Consider the following 12,162-nt stretch of genomic DNA (forward strand, 5'->3'; position numbering starts at 1 on the left):
GTTACATTTCTCCAGCCCCGATCCCTCAGCTGGTTACATTTCTCCAGCCCGATCTCTCAGCTGGTTACATTTCTCCAGCCCGATCCCTCAGCTGGTTACATTTCTCCAGCCCGATCCCTCAGCTGGTTACATTTCTCCAGCCCGATCCCTCAGCTGGTTACATTTCTCCAGCCCGATCTCTCAGCTGGTTACATTTCTCCAGCCCGATCCCTCAGCTGGTTACATTTCTCCAGCCCGATCCCTCAGCTGGTTACATTTCTCCAGCCCGATCCCTCAGCTGGTTACATTTCTCCAGCCCGATCCCTCAGCTGGTTACATTTCTCCAGCCCGATCCCTCAGCTGGTTACATTTCTCCAGCCCGATCCCTCAGCTGGTTGCCAGAAAAGTGGAGGGTGAATGCTTTGTTTTTGTTTGAATCCCAGATTGCCCCTTTAAGGCCACAGGTAACTCAGAATGTTAGGGATATAGTGAAGAAGACGAACACTCAGATGGTGATACTGAGAACCCTATGATGACATTCAGACATATTTTTTGTCTTTACCCCAGAAAACCCTTTTAGTCCAACAGCTGTAGTTTGGAGGCTTTTAAGGAAACACCAGAGTAGATTGTGGTTAGCCTTTTTCCTCAAGTATATGGAAAGAAACATATAAGAGAAGAGCTTCTAGTTTTTCCAATTTAAAATAGAGTGGAAAGAAAAGCTTTGACAAAATTGACACAGATGCACATGGCATTTGGAAAGACTGCAACAGTAATACTAGCTACCACCCATATTTTCAAGTTTCTGTACTTTGCCTTAGCTATAGTCCTAGGTGTATTATAACAAATATGTATTAAAACTATAATGTATTACTGTAGTAATGGTAATAGTACTGTATAGTAATAACAGTAATATAAATGTTGTTTTGAATTGTGATAATATAATTCATATTGAATCATACTTAAATCCTCCGCTCTTCCTTTCTCTCCTTCTTCCCTTCCACCCTCCCTTCCTCCCTTACCCTCTCCTTCTTCCCTTCCACCCTCCCTTCCTCCCTTACCCTCTCCTTCTTCCCTTCCACCCTCCCTTACCCTCTCCTTCTTCCCTTCCACCCTCCCTTCCTCCCTTACCCTCTCCTTCTTCCCTTCCACCCTCCCTTACCCTCTCCTTCTTCCCTTCCACCCTCCCTTCCTCCCTTACCCTCTCCTTCTTCCCTTCCACCCTCCTCCAGGCAGTAAAGCAGGTAGTTTGGCACGGTAAGGGTGACTACCTGTCCAGCGTCATGCCTGACAACACCAGCAACCTGCAGGTGCTGATCCACCAGGTGAGCAAGCGGCGGACGCAGAACCCCTTCCGCAAGAACAAGGGCCTGGTGCAGTGCGTCTCCTTCCACCCGCTGCGGCCCTACTTCTTCGTGGCCACGCAGCGCTACGTGCGCATCTACAACCTCATCAAGCAAGAGCTGACCAAGAAGCTGATGACCAACTGCAAGTGGATCTCCAGCATGGCCATTCACCCTGGAGGTTAGTGCTCTATCACAGGTCCCCATCAGAGAGGAGAGTATGTCCTACTGGAACGTCTGTGGAGATGGCTAAATGCACCGCCAATAAGCTGGGATTTGATGGTCATTCTCAAGAGGAGGAAGGTGGTGATATATGAGTGAAATACATGTTTTCTGTACTAACACTACTCCTGGCCAGGTGATAACCTGATCTGTGGCAGCTATGACTGCAGACTGGCCTGGTTTGATCTGGACCTCTCTACCAAACCGTACAAGATGCTGCGGTGAGGCACCTCCTATACATTCTCATGTATTAATTTGTAATTATTGATTGCCAATGAATACTAGTTGTTGACCACGTGACATGAGGCCTGAGTTTTATTGGTTCTGAAGTCTTTTGTCTGTTTTGGCGACCCAGGCACCACAAGAAGGCCTTGAGAGGCGTGGCTTATCACAGGAACTACCCCCTATTCGCCTCTGGTGCTGATGACGGCAGCGTGATCGTCTGCCACGGCATGGTCTACAAGTAAGTCACATCACCCAATCACACCTACTGTCCCAATACAATATAAACACCTCTCCTCGTCACTGTCTCATGTCTGTTTTTCACCATCTCTCCTTTCCTCTGTCGTTCTCTCTCTCTCTCTCTCTCTGAAGATGTCATGTTGTTTTTCCCCCTGCGTTCCTTCTCCAACTCGTCTAAATGTTGATGCGTATCCTACAAACCATATTTCCTGATTTGTACATTTTATTTCGGCTGTATAACCGTCAAGAGATTTTAAATGAAGAAATATAATACTGTAGAATATTGTCTGTGTTCAGTCTTCTGCACTGTCATAACTCTATCAATCAATCTCTCGTTCTCTCTTTCATTCTTTCTTTCCAGTGACCTGCTCCAGAATCCTCTCATTGTTCCAGTCAAGGTACTGAAGGGTCACCAGATCACCCAAGATCTGGGGGTCCTAGACGTGACCTTCCACCCCACCCAGCCCTGGGTCTTCTCCTCGGGGGCTGACACCACCATCCGCCTCTTCACCTAAACCACCTCGGTCACATCTCAAATCACACCCTATTCCCTATCTAGTGCACTACTTTTGACCAGAGCAGTTTGACAAAAGCAGTGCACTACAGTATATAGGGATACCTTTTATCTCAAATGACATGCTATTCCCTATATAGTGCATTACTTTTGGCCAGAGCAGTTTGACCGAAGTGGTGCACTATATAGGGGATACCTTGGTTACATTTCAAATGGCACCCTATTCCCTGTATAGTGCACTACTTTTGACCAGAGCCCACATAGGGCTATATCTGAGCAATATATGTGTACTGTATTTAAGACACTTACCAGTCTCCTCCCATGTCCTCTGACAGCTATCCCTGACGGAAGAATCAAATCAAGTGCCTGACATCATGTATATTATCCTCATGTTTAGTACTTTTTCCAAGCTAAGAGAACACCAACCACACAGCCATAATCTCTTTCTCTCCTCAGTGAAACTGAGACAGTAAAAATATGTTTGGTTTCAAACGGCACCTCAAATCTGGCCTGGGCAGGAAAGCCTATTTCCATCTACGTTGCTGTTCTGTGCAGCTGACCTCATAGCAGCGCATAAGAGTCAAACCACTAATGCTTGGACACTTCAGACAGCCCCCGTGACAAAATATACTGTATGTTCAGAGATTAAGCTTGCCAATAGAAACAATAGAACAATGATGTTGTGAGCCCCCAGAAGGACCCTGTCAGCCCCTGTCCTAGAAGGATATGTGTAAATATATCGGTCTTTAGTGTATGCAACCAAAGTCATGTCCAGTTGAGGTTCTGCAGGACTTGTTTCGATCACAAACACTATGTATGGCGATGTGTGATCCCTTTTTTTTTTAATTGTAAAATCTTCTGACTCCTTTTCTCGACAACTTTGTCGGTCTGCTACAAGTATTTCTTTTTAATTAAAACTGGTGTTCCCTGAAGCGTTTGAAGCGTGTGTGTTTTGTTTGGGTCTCGCTCTTCTCTTTTGCGTCGGTGGCCGGCGGGTCAAGAAGGGTGAACTCAAAACCTCTGAAATATATGCAACCAGGGACATGGAAGTGGGTTTCCTTTGCTCCTCAGCTCAGCCCCAGACGAGATTCTTCAGAAAGTGGTGGATTATATATCATTCTCTGTCAAGACGAGGCAAGGCCGTGTTGTACTACACTGTACACCTGTGGCTCCCTCCCTCTCTCACATCGCTGTATCATTGCCTTTGTCCTAGATGGCAATGTAGGGCACTACTTTTGGGCAGGGCTCTGTTCAAAACTAGTGCACTATATAGGGAATAGTGTGACGAAGACAGTCTGTCGGTCAGTCTCTAGCTATGGTCTAAATCTGAAAATATTGTGAATGAAATTGATTCTGGCAAACAAATGTACTAAATTTGAGGTCTATAGAATCGTTGTCATTTTGAGGTTTTCTTGAAAGCAATGTTATTTTAATGTAGATCTCAACAGCGACCATGAGGGAACGAAGAAATATACAGTGCAACTGATACGCATGTTCTAAATATTAGTATATGTATGTTAGAGCGTAGAAATGTGTACCTCAACTGTTAATCGTCTCAACTGTTGAAATGTTTTGTGGTTTATTACAATGTATGGCCATGAATCAAATGCCAAGTAATTTATAAATTAGCTAGCGTTTCTAGCTGCTAAAACTACATTTCCGCTTTATAGCTAATCAGTTGGTTGTGAATATCCTCTCTTCCTGGTATGTAGGTCAGATTTCCTGGATTGATTTGGCCAAGATCCTGTATAGACGTTAATGATGTAATTGGCCGATAGATGCTAATAGTGAAAGAGTTGATTGATCCATATGGCTTTTAACACACTTGGCATATTCAACATGAGAAGTAGGCCTGGCGATGTGTTTTAGGAATACAATACAATTTGTTTCACTTCAAACTGCTCGTCTACTTTAGCTCTGACTGATGGCAGTTTGTTTCATCACAAACACCATGTATACATGTAGAATGACTCAGCTGGTCTTGAAATCAACTTTCAATTGGGTCAAAATGGAAATAAATAAAAGCCAACTATAAACCACAACACTGTTTGACAGGTCTAAAAAAGGTTGTTTTTCTAATGTTCAGAGGAAGTTCCTCCATTCCCTTTGTCAAGGAAAGCATACTAGAGCTAAAGTGATGGAAAACTGAAGCTGTTGCCACGAAAGCCCTTTGGGCGGGCAGTAATGTTAGTTTCCCCCTGAAGCTTCTTATTGGTGAAGGGACCCAAACATTAAAACGCTACATTTAAGGAGCCATACAAATAAGTATGGAAGTGCTTTGATATTGCATACATGCATGAGAGCAGTGAAAAACTCCATGGCTCATAAAGTACATTGCACTGTCTCTCCTCCACCATTTAATGTTTCCACTCTTGAATTTCATCTTTAAGAAGAAAGAAAAAAAGCAAAGCAGGAAACTGTTGGGTTTGGTTCGCTTTACCACATTTATCAATTAACACTGGCAGTAGCCAGAGAAACCAGTCAATTGATTGCAGCTGTCCCTGTTTTGAAGTCCCGTTTTTCCCAGCTCTCCCAAGCTGTACCGGGAGGGAGGAAATGGACATGCATAAAATCATTTTTAATCAACGCAAAGGGATTGGTCCCATACATGATATTTTACAAAAACCATTAGATTGGCAGCAGGCCAGGCAGGCTCAGTCAGAGCAGATGAGTTTTTCTGCTGTAATAAATTAGCTGACTGGGTTGCCAGTAGCCGGGGAGACGTCACACCAGGCAGAACCAGACTGAGACAGGGCTCGGCCTACACACGCTCTTGGTCAAAACTGAAAATGGCACAAGACAAATTCCTCTCCTCTGTCTGCAGCTCTGAGATGACATCATAAAGTTTTAAAAAGACTTGCTGACCTTTTAATGACTTCCTCCTCTCTGCTCCTTTGACTGACCGCCGCCACACTGCTTTGAGCCCTTCCCAGGGGCCCCACTGCCACAGAGCTTTGAGCCCTGCCTGCATGGGGGCCCCACCAAGGGCCTCCATTGTAAATGTGTTGTTGCCACGGCCCATTACTATAACATGTGTATAGGTTTTGTGTTGCATGTGGGTTCCTGAGTACAGTAAGTTAAAGGCCCTTGTGTGTTTCTGTGTGTAGTTCTTGCATTACGGTTCTACTCTGTTTCTGAAGATGACTTCAGACAGTGGCACTGAAACAGTCTGAAAAGCACAGGCTCTTTGGAAAGGCTTTGGATGTCTGTTACTGTGTCTCGCCCACAACACTGAGCTGCGGTTTCTCATTAGCAAACTAGTTTCCTCCTTGCTGACCTGACGATATGATTTGAGAATATCTAATGGTTTAATATTCAGACTGTTGCAGTGTGTGTACCTGCGGTTTTCCTGTCAGTGAAACCCAATAACACTCCCATTGCATCACTCTGAATAGTTTTTAAAGAAATTGATGCAGTCCTGGCAGACAGTGAATGTTTCCATCGCTTTTTCTTTCCTTATTTTCTCCCCTCATTCGTTTTTTTTCACCCTTAGGGAGCGTGGTCAAAACAAACAGCAAATATGCGGTCTGTGTAGAGAAACTGGGCTTGGAGAAGGCCACATTCCAGGATAAGTGGAAAAAATTTGAGCCCCATTCTCTCCTGCCTGTGTTTTGAAGCTCCTAGAGACCTTGCTTCCACAATGTTAATTTGGGAATCTAGTGTCTCTGGGTGCTGGTTTCCCCAATGGGCTCTCTGGGTTTTTTGTGATTGTCAGCAGCGTTGAACGAGGCTGCCCCTGTGTGGGTACTCCACTGCTGTCTACCATTCAGACTAACTACGGAACACTGCTGGTGGCTCGTTATTACAGTGTCTTAATGAGCTAGCTATGCAATTCACGCCTGCATTACGAAGATGTTTACACTGAACAGGCAAGATTTGTACTGTCTGTAATGATGTTGATGAACAATGTGGTTATTTCTGGTTATTAGAGAGATTTTAGTGGCTTCATCCTCTCGGAGGTAGCCAGCGACGATTAGGGATGCACGTACCAGGATGGGAAATATGAGCGTAACACACAGAAAAGAGAGAGAGAGAGAAAGTGAAAAGGACATGGGGGGGGGGTTGAATCCAGATATACTGCATATTGCCACAGACGGGCGGTTTTAAAGAGGCTTTGCTTTTCAAACATTGAGTCACTCCAAACGGTAGCAGCCAAACACATTATTGACATTGCGAGGGCACATTAATACTTTCCTCGCATTTGATGTTTGTGGTCCTATTTTTTCCTTCGCTTTTCTACATAATCGCAGCTATAGTAAGAGATGAGGTTTTCCTTCTGGAATCTTTAGGATTGGAACTATGAGCCACTTTTGGTTATGAATGGTTTTTGGTGAGCCTCACATTTCTCCCCCTCTATTGGAGGTCTGCGATGACATACACCAGGGTTTATCTCGCACCACATTCAGCTTGGCCCTATTGGTATGAACAATACAGGGCCCTGTTGATGCATTTACATACAGTACCCACTCACCTCAATAAAATAAGTATTTCGCTGGCAGCTACTGAGTTCTGTTAACGGACACATTTGATCACAGATTTTGTCCTAAAATGAACCTCATGTGCCTCAGGACCAGGAATAGACACCCTCATGCACAGAGCTTCCATAGAGAATATGGGATACACAGACACGTTGACCTCTTCTTTCCCCATAGAATTGGGGACACAGAGAGAGACCGTGAGAGGCACCCAGAGCTCTGAGGACCGGGCCAGCGTACTGAGGGCCGGGCCAGCGTACTGAGGGCCGGGCCAGCGTACTGAGGGCCGAGCCAGCGTACTGAGGGCCGGGCCAGCGTAGTACAGGACCGGGCCAAGGTGTTCTCTCTCACAGATCCTCAATCTTGTTTCGTCTGTCTGTCCTTTCCCTCGCTGACAATGGAGCCCTTCTTCCACTTTGAAGACTTTGGCAGATGTCGTGCTAAAAACATTCCTACGCTATTTTCTTTCTCTCTTCTTAGGGCGGAGGGGTTACTGAAAAGCATGCGAGGAACCAAAGCCCCCGCACAAGCAGTTTAAACTGGGTATCTTCAGCGAGAGAGAAAGTGGACAGATTTGATACTCTTTGACCCCAATTTGCAGCACCTGCAAAATTCAATTCTTGGGGAGTTTACAGTCTTTTAATTGGAGGGGAAAACAGCACTGTGAACTCTTGGCAGTTGGCTTAATTCAGATCTGTTACAAATTACCCCTAAATAGAGGGAACCTTTTTTTATTTTCCTGCTGCCTGCCTGCACATGTCCTTACTACAGCCCGGGCCCAATGACATCATGGTGCTCCAGCCGTGCAGACGGTGGTGGAAGTAAACCACAGTGAAATTGAGTTGCCTGAGCTAATTTAAAGAAAAGTAAAAGGCCACTCTCTGGTTACTTTAAGCACCACATTTGATATGGAGGAGGGTTGGCTTTGAAGGGGAGGCCAGGCCTAGGCTGAAGCAGCAGTCTCCTGGCCTCCGCGTGCGAGTAACGAGGGCTGGCGGCACCCAGCAGCAGTCTTTTATTATCTGGACACAGAGGACTTCTTCCAGGGTGGAGAGGGAGAGCGCAGCGGAGGTGTGGTGGACAGAGAGAGAGGGAAAAGAAGGGAGGCAGCTTGGGAGACATTCACACCTACACTGGCATCCGCCGGGCTGGTTTCGTGTGTCTGTGTGTGTGTAACTCAACAGGGTTCCAGATCGTTTTTATGTGTTTCCTATATGGTAGCAAATGTGGTATCAAAAGGCCTTACCTGCAATGTACTGTATAATAAGTGTATTTTGTTAATATTTTTTTTATTTTACTTCACTTTTTCCAAATAGTCTCCCTCCCTTGCTCAAATTATGGAACTGTCACTAGATCCTATGAGGTTGTTTTAAAACCTTGATTATAGGTACAATACATAGTGAAGGGATGTCACTTTGGCCTAGATTAAATCTATACCGCTGAAGATCTGTGCTATAGAGCTATTGAAATGTAAAGGTCATTTCAGATTGAACCACATACGCAACGTTCATGAATGCAGTCTCCGCGAACGCAGGAACATTGCCTTTCAATTTAAATTGTGCTGTAGCGCAGATCTTCAGCGGTACGGATTGAATCTAGCCCTTTTGAGTATTAGCATGATAGTCACAGATTGATAGTACATTAAACTCTTGCGGCGTAGCTAGATAGAATTAAACAAGAGTACAGTTCTACCTCTTTCATCATACCTTAAGGCAGGAACAGGGAGGGATGTTAGTCTGCATTGTGGCTTTAGGGGAGTATTAGCAGTCAGCTGGAGTATTAACCAAACGACAACGATAAAAATACCTCGGTACCCACTACTGGGCACGCTAGCCCTATGGCGGCCGTGATTCTTCCGTAAATTGACATCGGCATCTCTCTCAAAACAGGATGTGGAAAGCTAGGCTAGCTATAGTGTTCATGACTCCGGCAGATGACCAGTTTTCACCAGGCAGGCAGCTCTTATATGGCTCTGTGTGCAACAGCAGCCTGCTGCCTGGTTGGCTCACAGTCATGTTGTCCCAGGCTGCATCCTGATTCTTCACCCTTCTCTCCTCTCTTATATTTCAAAGCATTGGATTAGTGTAATCATTGGCTGGAAGGGGTTTCCATTGTTAAATCCACAAGAGTAGTACACAAGTGCACATGTGGGGAAAAGGGTGGAGAATTGGGACGTAGCCTCAGATTACATCCCAAATGATGCCCTATTCCCTATATAGTGCACTACTTTTGACCAGGGCCATCAGGGACAAATTCCCAGTCATGTTGTCCCTGGACCTGCAGCTGGTTTGGGGATCAGCCTTCCCTTCCCGCTGTGTCTCTCCAGCCCTCCAGGGGCGGTGTGCACCATCACTCACTCTCTGTCGTAGACACAGCACGTTTAAATACTTGTGTATACAGTGTGTGTGGCCCTAGGCTGCAACCACAGCTTGTTTGAGATCCTGACCAGGGGCCAGATTCACAAAACCTTCTTAAGAAGAAATTGCTTCTTAACAGACATTTTTTCTCGTGCTGTTTATGTTTCTCCTTAAGCAAATCGATTCTTGAAAATAAAGTCCTTGGAAATGTTCTTAATTCCAAAATATCTAAACCCTTGTCTTAAACTCAGGGCAGTGAGAGAAAAAGCTCATAAAAGCAATTGAACATGTTTAATTCAATCACAAACTTATTATGATTATTTTAAACCCAAGTACATGTTTAAGAACAGTAATCTCAGTAAGAAATATGCTAACATGATTGCCATTGCTAGCAACAAACATTTTAAGAATATTTGTAAGAGATTTGAGAAGTTAGTAAGAAAATCATTAGATCTTAAAATATTGTTGGAATTGCACCTACGAACTATCTTCTTCTTCTTAAACTATCTTCTTACTAACTAGCTTCTTCAGTTTTTGCATAAGAAGTGTTTTGTGAATCTGGGCCCAGGACCTTGACTGTTTGAGGTAGATTTTAAGACGAGAAGAAGAACATCTCTTGGTTCTTAACCCTCTTGTTGTGTTTGCTTCGTGTTAATTAATTCTGTGTTCCTGGTCCAAAATGACCTCATTATATGTGATTATAAATCCATAATAATACATATATTATCACCTAATGTTGTAAGATCTTTTTATCAACTTAAGTTCTTGTGAACATTACAAGTTTTGAACTTCTATTTGCTATTTATGACCTGTAGGCCTCATTGACCTGAGCTCATACAACTTGTTTTTGAGTAAAAAAAGCATAATGTATGTATTATTTTGACTATAACAAATACTCAGATGAAACATTGTGCTATTTATCACAGACTACTTTCTGTCAAAGTTTTACAAGGACTCTCTCACCAGTGTCATGGTCAAAGATATGATCAAGAGCCTCACATACGGTTTATTGTTTGGTCATTGTGCTGCCACAGAATTAATTGTGAGCAAGGTCTCAAAAAAGCTTGATATACCAGATCTGCGAGAAAAGTTCTATATATTATTGAAACAATGTTGCGATTGTTTGTGAGAATGCCAACAAGTGTGGTTCCCGTGGGGGAAAGATTATATTGGGGAAAGGTTCCCGTGGGGGTTGCCATGGAAGCTGAGGTGTGTGTGTATGTGCTCAAACACACATGCATGTGAGGGTCTGGGAGAGGAAGTGTGTCCATCTGATGAATGGGCATGTGCCTGAATTCAATTTTATGCACTAATTGTAATCTCACCCATTAATTTCTAATGACAGATCATTTTTGACCGGGAACACCACAGGTGTACAAAAGTTAAATAAAACACCCAAAATGAAAATCATGAAAATGTGTTTTGTGTGTTCAGATGCCCTGTGTGGACAAAGTCATGGAACCTTATGACAATCAGATTAAATTACCTACATTTTTCAGAGAGAAAACTTGTAAATCGGTCCAATTCGACCGGAACACAGCAGGAGGGTTAATAAGGTTCAAAAGCCGACTCAGCATTGAGATGGGCTAAATCAACACAAAATATCTGATAGAACATCATTTTGAAAACCAAGCTCAAAGGGACGTAATGACTAATACAGAGAAAGACTGTTCATCATTTTAATGTCCAAGTAGGACTATATTCAACTGTACAGGTTTTAATCCCTGTCAATTCTCCTCATCTGTCTTACTCTCTCTTCCTCCCATCCCTCCATTCATCGCCTCCTCCTCCTCTCCTTGAGTTCGAACGAGAACCTCTGATTTACCCCCGCCCCTCATCCCCAAGCCTTCCTGCCCCAGCTATGGGCCTAATCCCCACCCCAGCTGTGGGGACCCCACAGGGCCGTAAATCAGAGCCCCTAAATCCTTACCTGGGCAGCCCCCTGAAAGTGCTCTCCCCTTAGGCAGGATTCAGGAAGGTTGGGGGTGGATGTGGGGGATGGAGCCTGGGGGCAACATGATCCCTGAGCTAGCCCTCTGAGTGAATCACACCGTCAGAGAGAGAGATACAGTAGTTCCCCTGTCCTTAGTCTTAAATACACAGTGCATCTTTCATACACAGGACAGCAGACAGACTTTCTCTGTCTGAACTCTCTCAAGGTGTCTTCTTTGTGGGGATGTTTACTCTGCCTCCCCCAGTGTTAGGTGGATGTGTGATGCCATCTAACTGCACTCTCTCTGAACTGGGGTAGCCGGTCAAAGTCCCTGCAGGCTAAGTGCGCTCCCTATGGCTCCGCGGCTCGTGATTCTTAATGTGTTGTCTGGAGGGGCTTACAGGACGAGGACAGGAAGCAGATGCTCTGTTTGTTTGTTTATATAGCGCTCCCTCCCGTCCGTCGCACGTCCTTGGACCAGGGCCCAGGGTTGGTGCACGGGGAGGGGAGAGAGCCGAGGGGGTGGGACGACGGAAGTCTGGACCTGGGTGTCAATCACAGGTGGTTCCCGTGGGGCCTGTAGCAGATCACTGCAAATGAAGCATGTGTTTGTTGGACCGCAGCTCGTTCACTGGTATAAAAAAGCGAATGGGACAATTCCACTGTTTATCTGGCTAGCGCGTGCCATACGGAGACACAGTACAGAACTGGCCAGACCAGGGTCAGCTTTACACGGACTCCCTCTTTGTGTAGCCAGCGTGTGTCCGTAATGGCATCCTATCCCTTATACAGTGCACTATTATTATAAAAAATAGTGCACTATGTAAGGAATAGGGTGCCATTTGTGACGTAGTTTTAGGTGGGCTCTATTTTGGTGAGG

The 12,162-nt window shown here is 44.7% G+C and overlaps 1 protein-coding gene across 2 annotated transcripts in view; it reads left to right on the forward strand.

Moving 5' to 3' along the window:
* The window catches only part of LOC139559336 (ribosome biogenesis protein bop1-like), a 121,622-nt gene extending 118,173 nt beyond the window's left edge, over positions 1 to 3,449 (forward strand). For both annotated transcript variants that reach the window (XM_071375258.1, XM_071375259.1), the window contains exons 13-16: positions 1,209 to 1,500; positions 1,678 to 1,762; positions 1,897 to 2,004; positions 2,365 to 3,449. In XM_071375258.1, the coding sequence (XP_071231359.1) occupies positions 1,209 to 1,500; positions 1,678 to 1,762; positions 1,897 to 2,004; positions 2,365 to 2,518 (639 nt within the window). In that variant the 3' untranslated portion in view covers positions 2,519 to 3,449. The remainder of the gene's footprint in view (positions 1 to 1,208; positions 1,501 to 1,677; positions 1,763 to 1,896; positions 2,005 to 2,364) is intronic.
* Positions 3,450 to 12,162: the final 8,713 nt, after the last annotated feature.

This window comes from Salvelinus alpinus, chromosome 29 (genome assembly GCF_045679555.1).
Source record: "Salvelinus alpinus chromosome 29, SLU_Salpinus.1, whole genome shotgun sequence".
Taxonomy (NCBI): Eukaryota; Metazoa; Chordata; class Actinopteri; order Salmoniformes; family Salmonidae; genus Salvelinus; species Salvelinus alpinus.